The sequence below is a fragment of the Tachysurus vachellii genome, chromosome 24, assembly GCF_030014155.1.
Source record: "Tachysurus vachellii isolate PV-2020 chromosome 24, HZAU_Pvac_v1, whole genome shotgun sequence".
NCBI classification, from domain to species: domain Eukaryota; kingdom Metazoa; phylum Chordata; class Actinopteri; order Siluriformes; family Bagridae; genus Tachysurus; species Tachysurus vachellii.
The window spans coordinates 13,432,477-13,457,381 of NC_083483.1; the positions used below are offsets into that span (position 1 = coordinate 13,432,477).

General features: G+C 41.4%; 2 protein-coding genes across 3 annotated transcripts in view; both read right to left on the bottom strand.

Annotated features, from left to right (window-relative positions):
• Positions 1-11,967: 11,967 nt before the first annotated feature.
• On the bottom strand, positions 11,968-18,787 carry klf5a (Kruppel like factor 5a). Of its 2 annotated transcripts, XM_060860983.1 has the most exons (5): positions 18,628-18,787; positions 18,317-18,426; positions 16,006-16,876; positions 15,192-15,251; positions 11,968-13,115 (listed from the first exon to the last, which is right to left on the bottom strand). In XM_060860983.1, exons 2-5 carry the CDS (start codon positions 18,386-18,388, stop codon positions 12,937-12,939), a joined length of 1,182 nt encoding a protein of 393 aa, XP_060716966.1. In that variant the 5' UTR covers positions 18,389-18,426; positions 18,628-18,787; the 3' UTR covers positions 11,968-12,936. The 2 variants fall into 2 exon arrangements, with proteins under 2 accessions (XP_060716966.1, XP_060716965.1); XM_060860982.1 differs by lacking the exon at positions 18,628-18,787 and having other exon boundaries at positions 18,317-18,599.
• A 1,830-nt stretch (positions 18,788-20,617) lies between these two features.
• The window catches only part of pibf1 (progesterone immunomodulatory binding factor 1), a 30,138-nt gene continuing 25,850 nt past the window's right edge, over positions 20,618-24,905 (bottom strand). Inside the window, exons 16-18 of the mRNA XM_060860927.1 lie at positions 24,508-24,592; positions 21,696-21,848; positions 20,618-20,809 (exon numbers count right to left, since the gene is read on the bottom strand). Coding sequence (XP_060716910.1) covers positions 20,756-20,809; positions 21,696-21,848; positions 24,508-24,592 — 292 coding nt within the window. The 3' untranslated portion in view covers positions 20,618-20,755. The remainder of the gene's footprint in view (positions 20,810-21,695; positions 21,849-24,507; positions 24,593-24,905) is intronic.

Consider the following 24,905-nt stretch of genomic DNA (forward strand, 5'->3'; position numbering starts at 1 on the left):
CAGGTGAATGAATGAATGAATGAATGAATGAGTTTGTTTGTACTTAATCAGGGGCAATGCACAGAGAACATTAGTCTAAGAAAGAAGAGATGTCATGTGCCAGGTTATAGCAAACAAATGCTAATTTCCACCTGCAGTCCCTAGAGAGATGTTACATTTCGTTATTTTTCCGTTATTTTTTTTGACCGTTTTTTTACCGTTATTTTTCAGGAAATAAAAAAACGCCGTACCTTATCTGCAGTGCACAGGGTTTAGTCCGTGCTGCAGTGGATTGTCTTGCGCTAAATTCCTGTCCTCAGATGAGCACCAGAACTAGCGGGGGTCAAGATTTTTTTCCTTTGAGCCCAGTGTTTTGAAGATATTTACCTCAGAAGACGTGTTGATTCACTCTCCACTTCATGAATCTAACACTCACTCACTCACAGTCTACATATCACAGTCATTTAGTGCTCACAAGTTTGCTTTGTTAATAGCCACTGTTTGGTCAGGTGTGTAAATGTGCTACAGTATAGTTTGTACATAAAATAATATCATTTGGAAGAGTGTTCCAAAGGCTTGCTGCTTTATAAAAAAACGAATGTTGACCATAAGTGGTTCTGCATCTTCGAACGCTGCACTCTCCTCTGACTGTCGACCGTGTGGCTCTATTAAGTCTATCTGAATTTAGTGTGGGGCGGCACGGTGGCTTAGTGTTTAGCACGTTCGCCTCACATTTGGGGTTCGATTCCCGCCTCCACCTTGTGTGTGTGGAGTTTGCATGTTCTCCCCGTGCCTCGGGGGTTTCCTCCGGGTACTCCGGTTTCCTCCCCCGGTCCAAAGACATGCATGGTAGGTTGATTGGCATCTCTGGAAAATTGTCCGTAGTGTGTGATTGCGTGAGTGAATGAGTGTGTGTGTGCCCTGTGATGGGTTGGCACTCCGTCCAGGGTGTATCCTGCATTGATGCCCGATGACACCTGAGATAGGCACAGGCTCCCCGTGACCCGAGGTAGTTCGGATAAGCGGTAGAAAATGAGTGAGAGTGAGTGAGTGAATTTAGTGTGACACATTTTCTCAAAGGGGGAGCAGCGATATTATGGATAATTTTAAATAAAGCAGAAATTTGGTTATGTTTAATGAGGTTCTCAAAACTCAAAATATTATATTTACTCAGTACATTACAATGATGGTACTGACGAGGCTTTTTATCATGAATATTTATTGCCCTTTTATATAATGATTCTAGTAATTTTAACGATGTTTTACACGCCTGAGACCAACAAGACATGCAATACAGTAGATGGAAACAATCATAGCATTATAATAAAGGTGAACACGATATGATAACAAACCAATAATAGGACAACACTGTTTGCGAAAACAAACGCACACGGCTGAAACTTAAACAAAAGCGATCGCATGTTTCCACTGTTTAGTTGTGTAAAGCTCACATGTTGAGTTACCTCACTTAAAGGAGCAGGACTCGTACACTGTTATGAATGATTGTTGACATGAACAACCAGCCAACTGACAGATTCTGAAGAGTTGAATCATTGTTTGGGATTGATCTCACCTGATCAGAGTATTTCAAAGCAGAATAAGTGAGAAGTTTAGCTGAGTGCAGGTACAACTCTTATTTTCCTGGGTGCTGTCACAAATTCACACCCTCAGCGTGTTTCCCTGTGCAACAAACGCTGCTCTTGTATTGGTTTGTTTTGAGTTCATTTCATGTGCTTTTGCCTACGGTTTGCTATATGCAGGTCTTGTCCTTTTATTGATTCATTATCACATTGTGTTCACCTGTTTTGTGTAGGCCCTTGCTCTAGTTAGTGCCTCTGGGTTTCATTGTAACGTCTTGTAACGTAAGGTAGGTACAAAGCAAACTTATTATGTGCTGCCACATAATATATCTGTAAACCTGTACAACTAGGCTTGAGCTGCCTTGTCCAGCGAGATCATTCACACTGCTAGTAAAAAAAAAAGTGTTTCTCATTTAGATCTGACTTTCAGTGGTGTCAAGTCGTATGGAAAAGCCCAAAAATAAACGTTAAATTAGAAATCATTTACAATGCCACACCCACCATAGTCACGTCTCTTGTTCTTAGTGGTGAAATTACCAATTATCATTTGAATAATAGCTATAACACAGTACCCCAGAGCAGGAAGGATTAAGGGCCTTGCTCAAGGACCCAACAGTGCTGCTTGGCTACGCTGGGGTTTGACCCTTGACCTTCCGATCAACAATCCAGTGCCTCAACCATTTGAATATGTACAGTAATATCTTTTGCCTCACTGCCAAACTGCGTAGGCCATATTCTCTATTTCTTTAGGATGTTTGGGATCCCAAAGGATGTCATGTCTTGCCGGGGTCCTGTGTTCATGCCGTAGGTTTGGAAGGTCAAAGTTGACCAGCTGGGAGTAATAATAACGCTTTGGGGCATTACCCTGAAATCCAACAGGCAGATGGAGAGAATAAATCAGGAAATAGCAAGTCTTCTATACATGTCATGACCAGTAGACATGTGGGCTTGGTTACTCCTCTAGGCCAGAAAAACCTGCTATAGGCCAGAAACGCCTACTGGATAAATGCTTACAAAAGAGGGCGCGCATAAAGGAAACTGTCCAGTTTAAAGAAAAAAGCAATCATCTACTGGAGTCCCTGGATAGAGAATGTGGCATTTGAATGTTTTTTTGGCTTCGCTGTAGATTTGCCTGAAGCTTCTAGTGATACTGCTACCGGTACTAGTAATGAGAGAGACGATGAGAACGTTTGTTACCATTTGAATGAAATCAGAATGCGGGTGAACATTTGAAGATATTTGTGTAAATGTGGATTTCTCAGCATTCATTTTCTTCCGTTTTAAATAATCTGTTCATGAATATGGAAAAATAAAAAAAAATAAAAAAACAAAAAAAGCTGTCTGTTTGGAAATGGACTATTACGCTGTAAAACCTTTTATTACGGATAAATTTAAAGAAATTGACATCAATTTGATTTTTTTCTGTAAAGCTGCTTTGAGACAATATCCATTGTCAAAACAGCTATATAAATAAAATAAAAATTGAAAAGTATAAGAATAATTTTAGAATTCTGAGAACATAAATCGTCCCAGATTAATAACAAGTAAGATTTTAAAACAACAGTCCAATGTTCCAAATATACACTCTGTCGTTGTGACAGTCCTGTTGCTTTTTTAGCAGCTCATAATGCCATCTCATTGGGACACGTCTTCCATTTTATTTTCCTAACGCACTGGTGTGAAAGTGTGAAGAGTCTGAATCATACCCTGTTGCTCAGCAAGTCAATGAATCATTCCTTATTTAGCACATACATGTGTAGCTTACCAGCATCCCAGCTGCTTTAGCAATGTGTTCAAACCAGGCAGGGGGAAAAAAAAAGTTAGCGTTTTCCATTCATGCTCCGGATAAATTTCAAAACTTATTTTCTAATATTTTAAATGTTAACCATGCACAGAGAAACCACAAATAAGCTTGAATAATCAGGTTTAACATGAATAAAATCACCCCTATAAAGTTTCCTATAAGGCCACTCTTCTGATCCAGCAAACTTAGCTGGTGTTTGAAAAGGGAAAGTACCCACTTGAAACAGTTGTCCATTAAGGCATTATGATGGTGATTAGAACCATAAGCGCAAGCCACTGTGTGTTCGCTCACGGCTTGTTATGTTTCCACAGCATGCAGAGAACAGGTCCTCCTCCACAAATGGCCCATGTTGTGCTAGCACGTGGGTGGTCTGTAAAGCTACACTGGAAAAATCCCACCGAAAACAGCGTGTAGCACCGGCCCCAGGCCAGAAGCCCAGATGTGACAGTAATTGTTATTAATCTCCTCCATAAGCCAGTAGCTGGTCCGGCTTGCGAACATAGAGGGAAGGCAAAGTGGATCCAAATAAGTGTAATAACTTTATCATTTGATAACTGTTACAAATCCAGCCTGTTAATAAATAAGGAAAGTTGAATATCCAGTTAAGCAATGACGTCTGCAAGTTGGCCTGGAAATGGCTGTTTGGTTCATCAAAAAAAAATTCAGTTCATCACTGAGCCTGCGGTTTGTTTGTTTTTTGGTTCTGGGTTGTTTTTGTTTTTTTTTTAAAAGTAGGACAAGCACAATCACTATTCTGATGAAAAGAACAATTGTAATTGAAAGTGAAGCTTCATTCTTATCACTCAATACATCATCTTTAAAAGCTTTCGAGGTGACAGTAGATGCTTTCTTAATTGTAGGGCTAAAAGTAAAAGAATGATAGTAAAAACAATAATAATTACATGTTGTCCTGTGTTGATATCTATTTGGATGGTTGACAATAATGTGCCAATCCTTTACTGTCGATTGAGAATTAGCATTATTTTAGATCGGCGATTGCAAAATAACAGCACCGGGGGAGCGGCGTTTAATGTTGTGTTACAGAAGAAGTGAGCAAAAGAGCATTCAGGAGGCTTAAATAGCACGGTGTAAAGCCAGTGTGCGTGTCCAACATCAACTCTCTAGATCAAATCATGATCAAATTTTCATTATTCCCTTTGTGCGGTCTACAAGCCGCTCAACGGTACACAAATTCTTTTGACAACGCTCAGGGTCGTGCTTTTGTTCTGTTGTGGCAAAGCACTGCTCCTATGTATTGATCAAACTGGGCCAGGTTATGAGAAAGTGCAACGAGTCTCACTCGAAAGCCAGGGAGTGGGGAGAAGAGTTAGGGGCCTTCAACTTTAGAGCAATAATGTTCACCCTGGGGGTCTGGAGCTGTGTTGTACGGAAAGGGGGAGGACGAAGGGATGAAAAAAAAATGAGAGGGAGGAAAGAGAGAAGACCTGTAGGAGGAATGCCCATGAGCAACCTTGAAGAACCTCCTGATAAATTCCAATGGAGCCTCCATTGTTTGCCTGCTTTTGACATCTGAAGTCTATTAGGGACAGGGGCCGAGGTTCGTCCTGAGAATCAAACCAAGAACATATGAGAAATTCCCCGTCTTGTTCGGAGCAATGAAAGCATTTATTTTCCTTTGCCGTGTTTCCTGATCTCATATCAAAAGGAGTATTGTTTCTCTGCTCACAGGGGTTCCTCAACGTTTTGGCAGCTTGTAATTCGGTTGCACCCCGAGAGAGTACCGATGTCTCATAAAGCAAACAGTGCAATCAGCAAACAACGTCCGTCCGCAAGAGAATGAAAAACACCAAGAGTCCCAGAACCTATAGACGGGGGCTCGGAGGAAAGATCATTCCAAGATCTTAATGAGAATCAAATGGAACTTGAAGATGTAAGTTCCTGTTTCAAATTGGAAATAATGAGGCTGATGGGTTGAACAACTCACATTAACAGTTTTGGGATATTGGGAGATGGTGGATTTTTTAAATCACGTGTCATAAATCCATGTGGACCGCACAACCGATGGCCGGTGTAATACAACCGTAGGTGGCTGGGAAAAAAACAAATCTGTGAAGAAATTCAAAAACCTCCCTTCAGATGAGCTCAGACTATTGTTAATGCTTCTGTTTAGTGCTGTTAAAGTAGCTAAAGTAGAGTCTGGGTATTAAATATGCAGCTAATACACTTTTATTAGCCTTTGATTCCTGGTGAAGCTGCACTACAATTAGAGGTTGTGAATACAACCATTTTGTAACAGATTCAGTTCTGTTTAAAAATGTTAATGATTCTAGTATAATGGTACTCTATGATGGGAAAATCTCAAATATGTGTATGTTCAGGTTATGGCATACCGCTATAGATAATACATAAGATAAGACTTGTTCCTTGGTGCGTGCTTTAATGAATATCGCGAAAATGAGCCGGTTGTCCTGGGCCACTTGACTCCCGTTGTCGATATATAAACGGATCCGAATACAATATTAACTTTGAACTAAAATATCATGGGAAATGGAGCTAAATTAACAGAATCTGAATACAGGGACAGACTCGGACACAGATAGTGGCACTGGATTACACCCCTATTTCAGACATATACTATAAAAGCACAGAATGCAGATGCACTGATGAGGTACTATTGAGTTATGAAATCATGAAATGCATCACATTTGGCACTCATTAGCAAGTGAAGGACATGGCATTGCTCAGAAACTTTGCACATTGAACTGTAGTGCCTACAGATTTGTGGACCTGGTGGTTATATACGTTCCCAAGTAGTTCCAGGATGAACCAAATCATCTACTGTTCAACTTCTTTCCATTGATTCGTCACACATTACACACAATTCTGCAACTAGACCCCAGACTCATGGCTTATAACCTCTAAATGATCAGCAAGCCCATGCTTTCTAATGCTGCATTCGATAGTGCTTGGAACACCTTGATGACTGCCTCCACAAGCAGATATACTATTCCACATAAAGGGATACTGGTAGCTTCTCACCAGGTTACATGCTAGTGGAACCTGGAAAAACTCCTGAATGTAAGAGCACATTGGACCTGCATGCATTTTGTTCGAGAATGTTTTATGAATTCACCATGGGTCCTTCAAAGCCTAGTGTAGAAACTCTCCCTTGTGTTGGAGCTTTTCTTTATGAGCCCTAGCAAAAGATACTGAACAACAATGGGTATTTTTAAAAGCTGTTTTTCGAGATGTGGTAACTTAGTCGTTAAGGTGTTGGACTACTTATAGGAAGGGTATGAGTTTGAAACCCAGGTCCACCATGCTGCCACTGCTGGGTCCCTGAGCAAGGACCTTAACCCTCAATAAAGCTGTATAAAATGAGACGGAATAAAAAGTTATTCACTGTGGATATGGGCTTTTACCAAATGCCGTAAATATAGGTTTTGGCTCTCTCTCTCTCTCTCTCATTTTCGCTTATCCGAACTTCTCGGGTCACGGGGAGCCTGTGCCTATCTCAGGCGTCATCGGGCATCAAGGCAGGATACACCCTGGACGGAGTGCCAACCCATCGCAGGGCACACACACACACACTCTCATTCACTCACGCAATCACACACTACGGACAATTTTCCAGAGATGCCAATCAACCTACCATGCATGTCTTTGGACCGGGGGAGGAAACCGGAGTACCCGGAGGAAACCCCCGAGGCACGGGGAGAACATGCAAACTCCACACACACAAGGCGGAGGCGGAGGAAAGGCGGAGGAGGTGTGGTTTTTGCTCAGGTTTTGGCTAATATAACAAAAAAGAGCTACATGTAGCGTGGTGTAAGAGTACAATTTCTCATCAGTTCATAGTTGGGGTGAAATAGAAAGCTAGTTATGTAACTGTTGTTCATTTTGAGCTTATCTGTTGAGAAGCTTCCAGGTGAAGATAGCTATATGACAGAAGGATTTATTGCAAATACTGCGTCATAGATTACTTTGTTACTCTTTTGGAACATCTCGGCATGCGTGCATGCAAGGACAAGAAGGCATCCATGTGATTCTCACCGCCTCTGGCCGTTATCCAGGGTTCATGGAACCACAGTTACACAACTACTGTTTCCTTTTACCTGTGAACCTTAAAGTTACACAGCTAGCAAGATTTTTCCTTTTTCTTCTGTCAACCGTTGGATCAGATATGTACACCGCCATGGTATAAGTAATTTATACAGTGGTTGCTTTGTCTTGACCTTTTGCTGTGTTTTTTTTTTTTTTTCATAATTAAGAAACAAACAATGAGAAACAATAAAAAAAAGTCAGCAGTGATTAATTAAAAGCTCCATATCATGAGCGGCATCATTCATTTCACAGGATGTAAACATGCAGAAGAGAGAAGTTGAAAAGACGGTGAATTCAGATATTGACCAGTTCTTCTGTTCAGACCTGCCTGATCAATCCTGATTCCCTATTTCTGGTTAGAGTCTTATTACTAAGAAAGCACTAGTTGCTTCTAAAATGACCTCCAACATGGAGCCTGGAGATACATGAAATTGCTGTGGATGGTACCACTTAGAAACCATGAAGACGGCTTTAGGGCTGCGATTGATACGATCAATTTTACGCAATCAGTGAACAAAATGAAACTAGGATGAATTTCCTGGTTGTGTAAATGCACTTTGCTTCGCATGTAGTGCACAGTTATAGAAGAGGAATGACTTATAATCACACACTCTGCTCTCACCCAGATGAAGATGGCTTCCCTTTCGAGTCCCGCATGGTTTCTTCCTCGTGTCGTCTCAGAGAGTTTTTCCTCACCACCGTCATTAGGGATAAATTTATATCCTGAATTTATATATTTCTGTAAACCTGCTTTGTCAGAAGGTCCGTTGTTATTATATCCGTAATACAAACTGAATCGAATCGAATTGTTTACAGTGTGAACATACTGTAAGTTCTTCTTCTGCTTAGGGATCCTTCTCAAGTTCATCTTTACTCTCAGGTCAACAAATCAATAAATATTTCCACTCATATATTTTAAATATATTGTTAAGTATATTCAAATATACGACTTACGACTTATTTTGTTCAGCGGACTCCCCTGCGTCTTACGTTCTCGTGATGTTTTTTTTTCCCCTTATAAATTGGTGTCATCTCAGATGCTGGTTTTGTAAACAAAGTTCAGAAAGTCTGTCCTTGTTTGACCGTGTAGCTGAAAGCCTAAACCGATGGAAATGCCGTCCCACAGAAACCTTTGTTTCTGCTGATCATCAGATACAGGAACACTCAAAAATAAGAAGTCTTATTAGCAGGTACGATAGTGTTCATCTCAAGTTTAATGTCTTGTGTTTAACGAGTGTTTTAATCTATATACGATTAAATTCTTGAGTATAGATGTTTTTGTTTGGCTGTTGTTTTTTTTTTTTTTTTTTACAAAAAGTAAAAAGTGAAATATTAGTAATTATATATACAGTACTCTAAAATAAAATAAAATAAAATACTAATAATAAAAAATAAATAATAATAATAATAATAATTATCATTATTATTATTATTTTATTTTATTTATTATTATTATTTTATTATTTTATTATTATTATGGCAGCAATTATATATACTGTTTTATTCCCCATTTTTAATATAAAGTATATTTATATGACTAAAAGCTAAACTGTATCTCATTTATATATATATATATATATACGTATATATATACGTATATATATATATATATATATATATATATATATATATATATATATATATATATATATATATATATATATATTAGAATATCAAATATCATGTATAAAAAGTCATATTTTGCCTCTATGCACCGCAAAATGTGAAACTGATAATCGATCATTTTTTACAAGGGAAAGAAAAAAAATCTTGACAAAATTTACTGAATGCAGTCAGGCTTCCCTTTTACAGCATTACAAGAAAACAAATCTAAGGTTATTAATCCACAAAATCTTTCCACACATTTTAATTACACATATCGCAACCTGTTCTACTGGTGGATTTCTTCGGTATTCAACGTCTTTGTCATGTCTCACTCCACATAAGTGTTTATTATGAAGCTCAGATGAAAGTAGACACTCAGGACTTTAACAATTTGTAGTGTTTTCTAACTATTTCTGTTTGTATCTAGACCACTAGAGACGATAAAAAGTTCCAAATAAACTAAAAATGGCCTGTTTGTTCATAAACATCTCAAATTTAAAGGTGTTTATCTTGAACCACTAAAATTCAGTGTAAGATTATCAACAGAGGGAAAAACACACGTCTCACACTGAAAGACAACAGAGTCCTGACTCATTATAGATCAGACCTGTGGAGATAAAATCATTCGTTTGTTTAAACTGAATGAAAATCTCTAATAAGTCCATTTCCGGAAGTCTAGTGTAGTAATAAAAAGAGTTAAACAGAAGCAAAAATCTATATCAGGTAATATATTGTGTATATACTGTGTGTGTGTGTGTGTGTGTGTGTGTGTGTGTGTGTGTGTTATTCTTAACTATGTGAACAGCCTGTGGTCTTTTTTTTTTTTTAAAAAAAACACAAAACGTGAAAATATCACTGATTTTTTTTTTTTTATTTTATTAGTTTTTGTTTCATTCAGTTGGCAAAAAGAAAACAACTTTTGTCAATTTGAAGACAATGAATTTAGAAATATCATCTGAGAATCTATAAAATAGGTACAAAATAAAATAAAATAAAAAAAAAATTGACACACCACAAAAATGCAGTTATATGTTGGTGCCCCTCAATTTCATTAAAAAAAAAAAAAAAAAGCAACAAAATAAATCAACGAATCAAATAATATTTACAATAAAATGAAGAATATTTACAATAAGGTAGTTTAGTTACACGAAAAAAAAAAAGAAAAAAAAAAGTCCCATTTGTCAAATTTCGCTTCATGAAGCCTACGAAATAAATAAGTTATTCTTTTTTCTTTTTTATACAGGAAGAACAAGATAGCCCTCTTTATCAAGAAATTATAAAGGCTGCAGTCGTGTGTAACCGAATCGCTGCCAAGAGTAAACATTTTTTTTTTTGTATTGTTGTTCTAAAAACTTGTTGAGAGAAAGAAAACCCCAGAAGGCACTTGAAGATGAAATATACGTTCCTGTGGTGGAACTCGGACAGAACAGTTTGTGTGGTCTTATACATTCAAGCTAATGCACCAGTAACAGTAAGAACAAAATGGTCGGCATGCTTGCGTGTGTGTGTGTGTGTGTGTGTGTGTGTGTGTGTGTGTGTGTGTGTGTGTGTAGGTCTGTACAAATCATCCAGCTGTCTGCATCACTTTAATATCCCTCTCGTTCCATTTATACTCGCCGTTCAATAATTCAGCTCGTAATTGCAGCTCAGTAGCAGTACATTATTATCCCTTTCTTTCAGAAGCTATAAATACGTCAGCTCACAGTCGGAGAGAGAGAGAGAGAGAGAGAGAGAGAGAGAGAGAGAGAGAGAGAGAACAAGAGACAAAGAGAGAGAGAAAGAGAGATGCAGAGAGAGTGAGCAAGACAGAGAGCAAGAGAGACAGATAGAGAGACACAAAGAGAGAGAGAGAGAGAGAGAAACAAAGAGAGAGAGCAAGACAGAGAGAGTGAGAGAGCGAGAGAGAGTCAGAGAGAGAGACAGATAGAGACACAAAGAGAGAAAGAGAGAGCGAGAGACAGAGAGAGAGACAGAAAGAGAGAGACACAAAGAGAGAGAGAGAGAGAGAGAGAGAGAGAGACAGAGAGAGAGACAGAGAGAGAGAGAGACAGAGAGAGAGAGAGAGAGAGAGAGTCTCGGACTAAACGATGTGATTTATATCCAGTTTAAACAGTACTTGATCCAGTGATAATTGAACCCATTTCCAGTTCGATTCGAGTGCACAACAAAACAAAACAAAATATTGTACAGATTTCGAAGACGGTGCACCGTCACAACCCGTGAAATTCTGGGTGAAACAGAAATCGGCGTTGGAAGAGAAGTCGGAGAAAACGAGGAGAAGGGATTTTTTATGTATATATTTGAATATGAATATGTTCACGCTGCCAGGGAAAAGCTTTTAAACATCTGGAACCGCTGCTAGTGTCCAGATGTGGGTTGAAATAAGATAAATAAGAGAAAGGATAAATAAGTGCTTTAGTTATTACACAAAGGGCAAATCGGTGTGAGCTCAGAGTTTGGTCCAAGTTTGTAATAATAATAATAATAATAATAATAATAATAATAATAATAATAATAATAATAATAATAATAATAATAAAGTTTATGCCTAAAAATGATGTCTTTCCAAAAGGTTCTAATAATAGAGAAAAAATGAAAAGTTACTGCACACTGAATTCATTTATTTACTTGTTTTTTTCTGGCTGTCAAACGTCCGCAACTCAATTTGTTTAAATAAAAAGATGTTTTAAAAAAAATCTATGTTTCTCCAGTTCACTCGCTCATCACTCGCTCATCTGTTTCAAGTGTAACTGTGAATCTGCCATAAATACAGCCTTCAAAAGCTTTTGGCTAGCAGCGTAGAGAAGAGAGAGAGAGAGAGAGAGAGAGAGAGAGAGAGAGAGAGAGAGAGAGAGAGAGAGAGAGAGAGAGGCAGACAGAGAGAGAGAGAGAGAGAGAGAGAGAGAGAGAGAGAGAGAGAGAGAGAGAGACAGACAGAGCGAGAGAGAGGCAGACAGAGAGAGAGAGAGAGAGAGAGAGAGAGAGAGAGAGAGAGAGAGAGAGAGAGAGAGAGAGAGAGAGAGAGAGAGAGAGAGAGAGAGAGAGAGAGAGAGAGAGAGAGAGAGAGAGAGAGAGAGAGGCAGACAGAGAGAGAGAGAGAGAGAGAGAGAGAGAGAGAGAGAGAGAGAGAGAGAGAGAGAGAGAGATCATTACTGAATGAGTGCCAGCAAGTGAATGCAGCTGTTTCTTTTTGCTTTATAAAAGTTACAGCTGTTGAACGTGTTGTTGAAGTTAAACAGGTAAGTAAAAGCAGCCTGTTGGAGTTTCACACATCCAGAGATCCAGGTTTACGTACAGCTTCAAAGCAACAGGATCGGAGCTAAGAGTGCATGTGTGTGTGTGTGTGTGTGAGTGTGTGTGTGTGTGAGTGTGTGTGTGTGAGTGTGTGTGTGTGAGTGTGTCTGTGTGAGTGTGAGTGTGTGTGTGTGTGTGTGTGTGTGTTCAGGCTGGTTTAAAAACAGAAAGAAAGTAAAAAGACATGTAATGAAGGCCATGTTGTATCAGTAAAGTCAGGAGCTCAGAGCTTGTTCAAACACGAGAGAGGAAAAAGGTTCACCTTCATACTGAAGGCTCGTCCTAGTACGTGTGTGTGTGTGTGTATGTGTGTGTGTATGTTTTTCTAGTGTCTTTTCTGATGAACACAGCAGTATGTGTGGGTGTAGCGATTAAATCTGATTGTCATTGTGTGTGTGTGTGTGTGTGTGTGTGTGTGTGTGTGTGTGTGTGCGTGTATGTGTACATGTGTGTATGAGTATGTATCTATAAATATGTGTGTGAATATATGTGCGTGTGTGTGTGTTAGTGTGTGTGTGTGAATGTGTGTGTGAATGAGTGAGTGAGTACAGTAATTCCCTCTATAAATGTGTGTGTGTGTGTGTGTTAGCGGTGTTCAGCGTGCAGTGCTCAGTTCTGGTGCCTCTTCATGTGCAGAGCGAGGTGGTCGGAGCGGGAGAAGCTGCGGCTGCACACTGCACACTGGAAGGGCTTTGCGCCCGTGTGTTTGCGGAAGTGGCGCGTGAGCTCGTCAGAACGAGCGAATCTCCAGTCACACCCTTCCCATGTGCACCTGTATGGCTTCTCGCCTAGAACAACAACGAGAGGGGAAAAAAAAACAAGAACACGAAACAATAAACATCAGATTCAGCGAAAAAATTCCATGAGTCCATACAAACAACAAAGAACGATCCCTTCTTCTTTTTACCTTTTTTTTTTTTTTTCTTCACTACATACAATTTAAAAAATGTGATCAGAGGTCATGTTAGTTCCTCTTGTTTTTGTTCCGTGTCAGTAAAGCACACCGAATAACACCTGTACACACAATGCCAAAAACCTCCAGCTTCAAATCCAACCTTAGAGATCAATCTTTAAAAAAAAAAAAAAAAAACAGCTATGCAGCGCTCGTCAAGATCAAATGCGAAGTCTGTCGAAGAAAACGACAGCCGCGACTGCACTGTTTGTCTTTCCCAAGCGTTTTAAAGCCAGTTCTGCGAAAACCAAACAAAGCATCTTCTTTCTGAAACGGACCTCGTTTGATAATCTGCTTCTTTTTTTTTTTTTTTTTTTTAAATGCCACGCAGGTAAAGAATGAGACTTGGCCTAGAAATGTATTGTGAGCCTTGACAGGTTTATCCAGCCCGTGATGAAAACGGCTCGGGAACGATTTTCATCACGTTCGGAGAAAAGAAGACGACGATGACGAGGAAGAAGAATGCTGATGATAGAGAAGATAAAGAGAAGATACGTAACCTAAGCCTGAAAAATTTTTTTTTTTACCTCGGAGCCGAGTGCTACGTTCGGAGACAAACGGAATAAATTGGAAGCGAAGTAAATGTGTGTTATGGGTTAGAGTCACCTGTAACGTCTGAAAGCTTGAGGAGAAGAATAAGGCTGAAAGATAATTAGGTGGAAGCGCTAAGTTGAAGCGTACGTGTGACGCTCGGGCACAGGTGAAGCGAGTCCCTAATGAGGAATCCTGTAATGACTTGTTTTGGCGAGCTCGGCTCGGCACATGGCACGCCTGGGGGGCTTCAACCCCCTCTCTCCTGAGACATGGGGAATTAGAGTGTAGCTCAGGTGATTAGCCAGTGTAAAGCCTCTCTCAGACAGTAGAGAAGCTTCATAAAGAGGAAAAGAAAGAAAGAGAGAGAGAGAGAGAGAGAGAGAGAGAGAGAGAGAGAGAGAGAGAGAGAGAGAGAGAAACCTGTCCTCCTTGTTGTACCAGTTCAAATAGCCGGCTTAATAGATGCTGATGAGGAGGATCATGTGGACTCCCAAACAGTTTGGAGGTTAGCGGGGATAATTTAGTTCCTTTTACAACACAACTAACGTGTGTGTGTGTGTGTGTGTTTCACTGCTATGACAACATTAATGACTAAACGAGACTTAGGAGACATAAAAGAGAGGAAGAGAGAAAGAATGGAAGTCTGTTGGAGTTTTTTGTTTGTTCTTTTTTTTTTAACTGGTTCTGTTTAAAATCTGTAGAGATTTATTGTACAGTCATGTCAGGAGTCAGGAGTCAGGAGTCAGGAGTGGGTGACCTTATCTAATCTCAATGCGAGCCGAGGACCGAAGCAAGCTGACACTTAGATTTACGGCTTGTTTGCCGTCATAAAGTCCGTTCTTAGAAAAACGGCCTAACAAGCAGCGATGGCCTTTTGTTTGTTTTCCCTCCACGCGCTCAAGGCCGCACCGTGTAAGCGCGCCCATATTACGCCCAAATTTTACAACGACGCTCGCGACACCAGATGTTCAGACACTCGGAAAAAAGGTTCGAGCTTCAGGATTCGATCCGACCCGACGAAATCTCGAAATCTCCTGGGGTCGATACGAGCGGGAGAGTTTTCAGAGTGCAGGAATGAATGCGAGGGCATGCCAGCGAGCTCCCTCCTGCCTGGCAACATGACCCGAAACACCCAAAATAAAGAAGCACCGCTGTTGTGACAGGACCAAATAAAAACCCGCTTTAATTTGGGGTGGGGTAGAGAGTGTGGGCGAGAAGAGAAGAGAAGAGAAGAGAAGAGAAGAGAAGAGAAGAGAAGAGAAGAGAAGAGAAGAGAAGAGAAGAGAAGAGAAGAGAAGAGAAGAGAAGAGAAGAGAAGAGAAGAGAAGAGAAGAGAAGAGAAGAGAAGAGAAGAGAAGAGAAGAAGAGTTGTTCTCACCAGTGTGTGTCCTCAGATGAGCTTTCAGATGTGAGGATTTGGTGTAAACCTTCTTGCAGCCTGTAAGAAAAGCAGCATTATGAATGAGAGAAATTAACATCAATAGTAAACTCAAACAGAGACTAAGTGGGAACATTTTCTTTGGCTTCAGTAATGTTTCCATTCCATTTGAGAAGCTAAAACCAATCTCATCTTGTTAGCTGTAAACCCCTCCACTCTCCCCTCCCTTCCCTCCCTCCGCCTTCCTCTCGTCCAGCTAAGCGGTGATGGCTTCTAAATGGCGGAGCGTGGCGTTTCAGATGAACTGCTTAGCGTAAATGCACTATTAATGGTGTCATGAGGCTTGCCTTGTTTTACAATCTGTTCGGTCAATTTGATGCAACAGGATTCGATAACAGTCGCGGGGGTTGTGGGGGGCTGACGTCAGCTCCCTCACATTAATTCAGGGGCCTGGTTAAAAGGCTTTGGCCCAGGTTTGAATTATTCAACAGCGGATCGGTCTTGGTGAGGAAGCGCAAGAGAAAAAGGAAGAGAGTACTCGGTGAAAGAGTCGGAGGGGGCGATCGGTGTGATTTATAAACGTACGCCTGAATATGAAAGAGCTCCTAAACAAAACACTTAGTGAGTGAAGCGGATGGTATCTTCGATTTGATGTTTAAAACTCAAACTGTTAAAACGAAACGACAGTCAGCTCAGACGACAGCAACAACGCCGCCTTCCTGAAAATTCTAGAATTTTCCACCTGCTCAGTTTCTCAGTAACAATTGTTTTGTAATAATGAGTTGAGAATGAAGTAATTGATACTTCTCCGTACCTGGGAAGTCACAGTGGTGTATCCGCCTCTTCTCGAGGTCAGGATTTGTCCTGCGGTTGTACCGGACAGGCATGACCCCGGCGCCAGGGGTCACGGGCGGCCGTGCGGATGTGGATGCTTGATGAACGGGCATGTGGCCTGCCATTTTGGATGCGATGGTGGCGGCATAAGATGGCGGCGGTGTCAGGTTGTGCAGCAGCTCTTTCTGTCGGTCTGGGCTGCCCGGCTCGGAGGTCGGCGGCGAGGGAGGAAGGTAGGACGCTTTGACCTGCGTGTGGCCCTGAGCGAAGTGACCTGAGGGGCCGAGCGGGTACGAGGGCGTGGGCATGGTGCAGTATGGCTTGTTGGCAGTCTGTGTGGCTGCTAAATGCAGGTCATGGAAAGATGGCACCTCTGACGACATGGCATGGGTGTGAGACTCCGAAACGGCCTGAATGGGAACGTCGAGCTCAGAGTTGAGCAGCTGAAACAGATGGCCATCCTGGGGAAGCTCAAAAGACGGCATTTCCTGCTTGATATAGATGCCACTGGACGTGTCGCCCGCACCCATGTTAGCGCATGGCGCCGAAGGCGAGCTAAAGATGGTAGTGAAATCGGGGAGAGACGGAGGGACCGAACAGTCTGGGGCCGGAGAGAAGGTTGTGCACACAGGTTTGCTTTTCACCTGGCTGGGGACAGAGTGGCGTTGCTGGCGACACAGGCTGCCACGCAGGTATGCGATGTCAGGTAGGTACACGTTCATGTTGATGCTGTAAGGGGAGCCCTGATCATCGCAGAAAAACTCCACAGAGGGGCTATCCTGGCACTGCTTCTTGACTGCGGGGGAATCCTGCAGCTGAGGTGTCAGGTATTTGTCCATCTCAAGCTTCGCCTGGAGGGAAAAACAGCAGAGATCTCGTTTTGAACTCCCGTACACAAAGATATGTCAAAGGTGGACCATTTTGTAACAGATGGCATGCATGCACTGCTGATTTCGACAAAGATTCATAAGAAATCCTGAACAGATAGAACACCGTGTCATAAAACACTATGAGGTTTCTAAAGCATTAATGTTCAACTGGTTAGAATTTGAAATATGAGTGTGTAGATATATATATATATATATATAGCTGATATGATTTTCAGCCGAATTTCATAAGCACCCCGGAATGTGTGCTATGTGAGCAGCAGGTGACGCAGGGAACACTTGAGCAGAAATATGCACATAGAACAGCAGGGAAAGTTTTAAAATAGACATGTAGCAAACACAGTCACAAACACATCAGCGCTCTTCACTTTTCCAGTATAAGTTTGAAACAAAAACGCGTGGACGTGGAATCAGGGAGCTGGTTCAGACGCTTAACTCTCGACGGCTGAACTGGAACTCGGTCCTCAGTGTACGAGCAAATGTTAAGGGTTTAAAGGTGCAGATGATTCCAACAGGGGCTCAAAAATTGTCCAGACTGCACACAAGGGAACACTTTTTCCTGCTGCGATCATACCTCAACTACGACGAGGGACGGATGAGGTTGTTGGGTTTTTTTTTTTTTTTGCAGTCAGCAGCCAAACATTTATCACACAGCCTTCAGTAGGTATCCGCTACATTCCCCCCTGCACTGTAAAACAGAGCTCATACATACCGCGGGCCCAAAACAGACTCTGCTGACGCGTGGAAACCGGCAGCTTCACTCACTCTCACACACACTCTCTCTCTCACACACACACACACACACTCAGCTTTTCCATATAAACCTCAGCCAATTATCATTAGCGCGCAATCAGCGGGAAACGACAAGACGGACCCGCGGGTTACCGGATCGCGCTCACGCCGGGATGACACCCGGAATGTCGGGTCTGCCCTCCTGAAGGGACTTTTTTTGACGCCCAGCTGGTCTGTTTCACGATTGCTCGAAAGTTTCACTCCAGGATCGAACTGGAGGAACCAGCATGTGAGGGCGAGGCGGCGAGAAGGAATCAAATGTTAGTGAGGGTTCAGTGACACCAAGACACCCCGAGACTCTACTCTGAACCTGCATCATCTCTCTCTCTCTCACACACACACACACACACACACACATATATATATATTTATATAATACATATATAAACACACGCGGGGAAATCCAGAATGGTAAAATAAACAAGTACGCATCATGGCACGGGACGCATCATGCGTCTCAGACATGACACAAGGACACACCTCTGATCTTTCATGCACTACACGGTGTTTCTAAATAAATAAATAAATAAATAAATAAATAAACAAACCATTGTGTTTCTTATAAGTAATTATAATAGGAATAATAATGATGATGAAGATGATGATGATTACCTGCGCGTAATCGTTAGCCAGTCCCCTGTCGGTGTCGGTGAACAGAACGGACTCCTCCTGAAAGCCTTTCATCAGCGGCACAAAGTCCTCGTGTCCCGTTAACAGCGTGGCTGCCATAACGGCCCGCTACGATGGACGGCGTCCGCGGAATAGAATATAAAAAAAATTAAAAATAATAATCTTTTCCTTGTCAGAGAAGGAGCGAGTGTGTGTGTGTGTGTGAGTGCGTGGCGCATGGACCGAGTGCACGCTCGAGTGTGCGTGCTTCTGTGTGTGTGAGTGTGTGTGAGTGAGTGTGTGTATATACACACCCCGTGCTCACGGCGGATATCCCGGTTTCTGTCTCCTCCCGTCTCAGGGCCTCGGTGATATGAGGCTGCTGAATGGGCGGAGCGCAGCAGCTACAACTGTCACCGCTTCTGCGCGTGTCTCAGATCTCATTATACAGCATTAAAGAGGAGCCACAACAACAACAACAACAACAACAACAACAAAATAGTTTGTATTTATAATTTTAAAAAAATTATGTAAACAAAAGAAATATTCGAATTAAAGGTCAATTTTTTTTGGTTACATTATTTCATTAAATTAATATTAGATCAAAAAAAAAAACAAAAAAAAAAAACATTGTTTAAATTGCCACCAGCCAGCTTCCCCTTATGAAGCTGAGGGTTTCAGGATGAAGGTTAACACGTGTTGAATGAAGTCAGACACGTGTAGGATTTGGATGAAAGCGCAATCTGCCCTCTTCCACATACACGACCTCAGAGACGCACATGATTGGTCAGTGTCTCTGTGGCTGAGACCACAGGTCATTATTTTTGCCGGCTATTGGCCTGGGATTTAATCTCACAATATTCAGAAGCTACACATATAACATCTCAAATACGTCTTCTGCTATGAAACTGTCCTATCTGTCTGTTTGAAATGTAAAATAATGTAAATAAAATTAATGTAAATAATAATTTGTTAATGTTTATTTGTAATGTTAAAAAAAAGAATAAATATATATAGATGTATTTTATCTATCTAATTTGTCTATTTGTAATGTTAAAAAAAAAATAGAAAAGAAATCAATCTCAAATTTATGGCTCCTTTAAACAGCAGATGTGTTATAAATTACTACCAGTACAACAAAAAAAGGTGTAAAATATAAAGTAGACACAGTATAGATACATAAACTGGGGGTGAAGGAGGCTGTATTTTAAGATGTACCTGCATGACGTAAGCTCTGCATCACCTCACAAAAAGAATCCCTGGTGACACACACAATGCATCCTGCGTCATAAAACTATCAAATATGGCTTTTGGCGTATCGACACTGCCTACAATATAGTTTGTGTGTGTGTGTGTGTGTGTGTGTGTGTGTGCCAACATCCTAAAACCAATGTCAAAACAGTATCTTACACCATCCCAGGTTGCCATAGCGACCAGGCGTGTACAATAAGGCTTGAGGTCACATAGGATTCAATACGTAGTTCACCGTAATTCAGAGTAATTAACAGTTTTGGAACAAGGTGCAGGTGGATAAAACAAGCGGGTGGGTGGATATTATTTGGGATAGTTTAAAATCCGTTTTAACCCATTTGTTCAAACAAAGGCTGGGGAAAGTGTTGGTTCAGGGAGTGTTTCTATGATTTCTATACACTGAACTGTTTCTGTTGTATTTTATATTAAAAGATTAGGAGAGGAAAATAGTCATTATAGAGTGTAGTAGAACGTAATGAACTTGTTATTCTTCTAATAACTGAAAAAGTTTTTGTTTGTTTTGTTTTTTTTTTGTGGCCAAGCCCTGGCAACCCTACTTCTAGTTAGAACTAGAGTATGCGGTTTAGGACATAACAGAGTCTGAGGTCATATTTCTGCTCAGAGAAGGAAAATGGAAAACGTATTTGTGCACAAACGACTGTAATCCTTTGTTGTGTCAAAAAAAAAAAAGAAAAAAAAAAAAAAAAAGGGATGATAGATTAATTTTTATCTCGCCTGGAAAATGAATGAGAAGGATCGAAGCAGCTCGCCTCCTCCTGCTAATACTACAACTGACCGAGAGAAGAGGAGACAGATGAGTCTTACGGTATGCAAGGCTCTGTCTATTTATAAACCTCTGTGTGTGTGTAGCGCCTTCTCCGTTAAAAAGAAGAGGCCTGAGACTTCTGTTACAATGAAGCTCAACAGACAAAAGAGAGAGGGACTGAAACCTCTACACATTTCCACTGCAAGTCATCTTCAAACTGACTTGTAATATAATGACACACAGACACAGACACAATTTGCAGTATATCACAAACGCACACAAACACGTTCAGCTATAAATAAAATGTGTTATTTTTCCCTTTAAAATCAGATTTTTAAGAGGTACAAATGACATCAAAGTGAACTCTGCAGTCTGTAAATAAAACTTGTAGGTTGTGTTCCTCTGGTAAAACAAGTCTCCGCTGGTCACTTGGACTTGGCCTTGAGCTTTCGGTGCCACTCAGGAACGTCTTTATTGGTCTGTGAAAGAGAGAAAACGAGCTTTTTTTCAGTCTGTGACTTTGAACTTTGCTACGTATCGAGTTTTCAGAAAAGATCTGAAACGCCGGCTTGGTGTAAAAAAAAAAAAAAAAAAAACACCTCGTGCCTGTTACGGGGTTTACTAGCTGGAGCGATACGAACAACGGGTTGTACGAGATCCACATTCTAATGATAGTGTGGTGTAACTTCACCACAGATTATTAGCCCTGATTAAAGATTAGCTCCTTCTCTGTGTCGGGTCTCATAAACACGAGCTTCTCTTACGCAAAACGTGAAAAGAAAAAGAAAAGTTCCATCATCATTTCCTGTGAAGTGGAGTATAAAGTTCCATTTATATATTTATTTCGATATGTAAATAAATTTCCCATCGCACCTTGCGTTTTATTCCTCTTAGACCACATCCGCTGAGTACGGTTTTTTATCCGTTTATAGTTACATCTCGTGTAGAGAAAGTCACTTCCTGTTAACACACACGTTACAGTGGCTATAAACACTCGCTCTCTCACCAGCCTGTCTTTTCCCCATGCTGCAGCTTTAACACTGAAACTGGAGACTCCTTCTATAATCAAATATTTTATTATTTTTTTTTTTTTGTATCCTGTCTGTTATTGCAGTCTCTGTACAAGTTGTTACCATAGAAACAGTACCATATTAGAATACGTGCATTTATATCTACCTTACTCAAGACCTTCTGAAAATAAACACAGGTCTTGGTATAATTTTTCCCTGTTCATTTCTATACATCTAGCTCTATACATATATCCATGAGTCTTGACAACTAACACAATGAGCTGCAGGATTTGTAACAGGAAGCTGCTGCATGTTGTGCAGACACGAACATTAGCGGTTATTATTTTGTGCTCACAAACACTGTAGGTCTGGGTCTGGGTTGGTTCTGCTCCCTGTCTGCTGTCCTGCTGGGCCTCAGTTCCATTGCTCTGCTGTCGAGCTCTGCTTCAGGCTCTTGGTTGTGCCGCGTCCGCATGCTGACCAGCACCTGCTTCATCGCAGACAGCTCCTATGAGGAACGAGGAAGACGCACGCGATCAGATGACACGTAAATCCGTCGGCGAGGATTTAAGCTTGCGGTCGGTTTAATATCGGACGCTGATTTCTGCGGATTTTAAACTCGCAGCGCAGGAATCACTGAGCAGAATCTCCATGGATGCTGTAGTGGCCGTGGCCTAGTCACGTTAAACCTGCTGGAAGAGTAAGAGAACTTTCCCAAATCTTCTGCAGATGCTGTTTCTCAGTCTTGCTCAGTCTCCATCGTACTACACATTTTGAACAAGCAATAGATGTAGCACGTCATTTACAGGTCGGTTAGGGGTCACGTTTTTAGACGTGTGCTTCAGAAGCCCGAAAAAATAAAAAATAAAAAAAGGCTGATGTGGATGATGGAGTCAAATCACAATGCCCCCCCCCCCCCCCCCAAACACACACACTTTTTTCTTCATTTGTATTTTACCCTTTTGTTGCATTAGTAAATCTTCCCTTGACATACAGAAAACAAACACTTTAGATTAAACGTTGAGAAAAAAAACTCGGTGCTGCGTTTAGATACTTTCCTGTCCTTCAACGCTTTGTATCTGCCAATCAAAAGATACCTGAGAAAAGAATTACGTCAATGTTGTGACATGAAAATCAGAGCTCAGAACACACACTCTCACTTTTGTTTTTTTTTTTTTTGTTTGTTTTTTTGAATTGTGCCAAAACATCTTTGGTTTTGATTTTGCCCCTTAAAACCTGAGCGTCTTCGGTGAGTTCTTCGATAAAACGTGAACACGTTCAGACGTGACGTGTTTGGTGCAGGACTTTTTTTTTTTTTTTTTTTACTCGGCGGTTGCAGACTAGTCGATTTCTTCTTCCCAAACCTTCGTACGCTATTTCTTCACGCTAGAACATCCAACACCCTTCGGTGATGAATATAGATGTGCCCGGTTGTGTGCGTGTCAGGGGTCATTTAATATTTCTATTTATCACTCAGCCACCATATGCGCTGGCATGTTAAAGCACTGTGCGAGCGAGCAGCTGTCCACGAGGACTGCGTGCTTTATGCCAACATGCCACTGGAAGTTGTGCACTCTGCAAAGGCTGCGCCAGCAGCGGGCAGTGGCCGAGCTGGTGGGAGGAGGGAGGGGAACGTTTGGTTGAAAATAGCTCCAAATTTCACAAACGTGTCACGAGCCGCTTCCTTCGACTCGGCGAAGCTGCAGCGACGAATGGATTAGGATGAGGAACGAATAAAAAAAAAATAAAAAAACGAGCAGAGCTGACTTTTGTATCGTTATTTAATACTCTTCTTCTTATTATTATTAGTGCAGGTTGACAAATAGATCCGAATCGTAGCGATCACATGGGGCGAGAATTCATGAGAACCTGTTAAGCGGCGCTACAGGAATTTCCAGTTGGCTTCTGAATACAAAAAAAATAATAATTAAATAAAGGAAATTCTTCTCCGGTCCTTTGCATGCAAGTAATGTCAACATCAAAACATTCAGACAAACAGTTGGCTGACACACTGAGCTATTGCACAGGCGGCATCATCATCATCATCATCATCCTCCTCCCTGCTGGCAAATCTGCTTCACTGAGCACAGGTAACGCTGGGAAAGAGAGACTTGTTCAAGCACAGGCCTGAAGTCACTAATGTGTGACTGGCATTTTACTTGTCAGTCCACGGAGCCTGCACAACAAAGCAGGAACACCCAGGGGCAACCGTGTGTGTGTGTGTGTGTGTGTGTGTGTGTGTGTGTGTGTGTGTGTGTGTGTGATTGGGCAGCAGGTTCCACTGAAACACCCCAGGCACAGCATCATCACATTTTTAATTTTGTTTTTCTCTCTCTCTCTCTCTCTCTCTCTCTCTCACACACACACACACACACACACACACAGACACAGACACAGACACAGACACAGACACAGACACACAGACACATTTACATAATTTAGCAGACACCTTTATCCAGAGCCACTTACATTTTATCTCATTTTTATACAACTGAGCAATTGAGGGTTAAGGACCTTGCTCAGGGGCCCAGCAGTGGCAGCTTGGTGAACGTGGGAATCGAACTCACAACCTTCTAATTGGTAACCCAACACCTTAAACACTAGGCTACCACATCCCCTACCAACACACTCACACAGACACACACACACACTCTCACACTTTCTCTCACACACAGACACACACTCTCACACACACAGACTCACACAGACACGCACGCACGCAGACGCGCACGCACACACAGACGCGCACGCACACACAGACGCGCACGCACACACAGACGCGCACGCACACACAGACGCGCACGCACACACAGACGCGCACGCACACACACACACACAGACGCGCACGCACACACACACACACAGACGCGCACGCACACACAGACGCGCACGCACACACAGACGCGCACGCACACACAGACGCGCACGCACACACAGACGCGCACGCACACAGACACAAACACAGGCCAAACTTCAACATGGTTCTTTTCTATTCTTATTTACTGGATGCACTGTGACCAGTAGAACCTGAGCTGAACTCTAAACAAACCCTTAATCTGACCTGGATCAGAGGCTCGTACAGAATTAGGTGCCGCCGCCTCCACACATGACGCAACACACCATCCCCAAGGCAAGTTTCCCAATGTGGCAGCCGAGGCAGCAGTTACCTCTCTGTGGCTCAGGAGTCGCTCCAGATCAGCGGCCATGTTGTTTTTCACCTGCAGCAGAGATGCTCGTTCTTTCTTCAGTGTGCTGGGGAAGAAATCCAAATTGTACTGGTGGTAAATTTCAATAAAGTAAAACTGTCTGTATAATAAGAGCCATTAATAACCGTAAATAATGAAATAAGTGATTGGTAGCATACAATCGTGTCATGCATGAAAACAGAAAGGAAAGAATAATTAAAATAACAAACACAAATAAATAAATAAATAAATAATCGTTAAAAAAAATAACAGTGACATTATTAGGTGCCATTGTAGGATGTATCTGAGGGAAATTATTTACACCTACAAAATGTACAGAATAGAACCAATGGAGGATCAGTTAGTGTTTGTGGCGTACA

Bases quoted from the DNA above. Each gene is read 5' to 3' on its own strand.
- klf5a (XM_060860982.1), bottom strand. From the start codon at position 18,433: ATGGCAGCCACGCTGTTAACGGGACACGAGGACTTTGTGCCGCTGATG. The intron at 15,252-16,005 runs GTACGGAGAAGT...CTTTTCTTACAG, and splicing joins ACACCACTGTGACTTCCCAG to GCTGCAAGAAGGTTTACACC. The intron at 13,116-15,191 runs GTGAGAACAACT...TTGTTGTTCTAG, and splicing joins TCATCTGAGGACACACACTG to GCGAGAAGCCATACAGGTGC.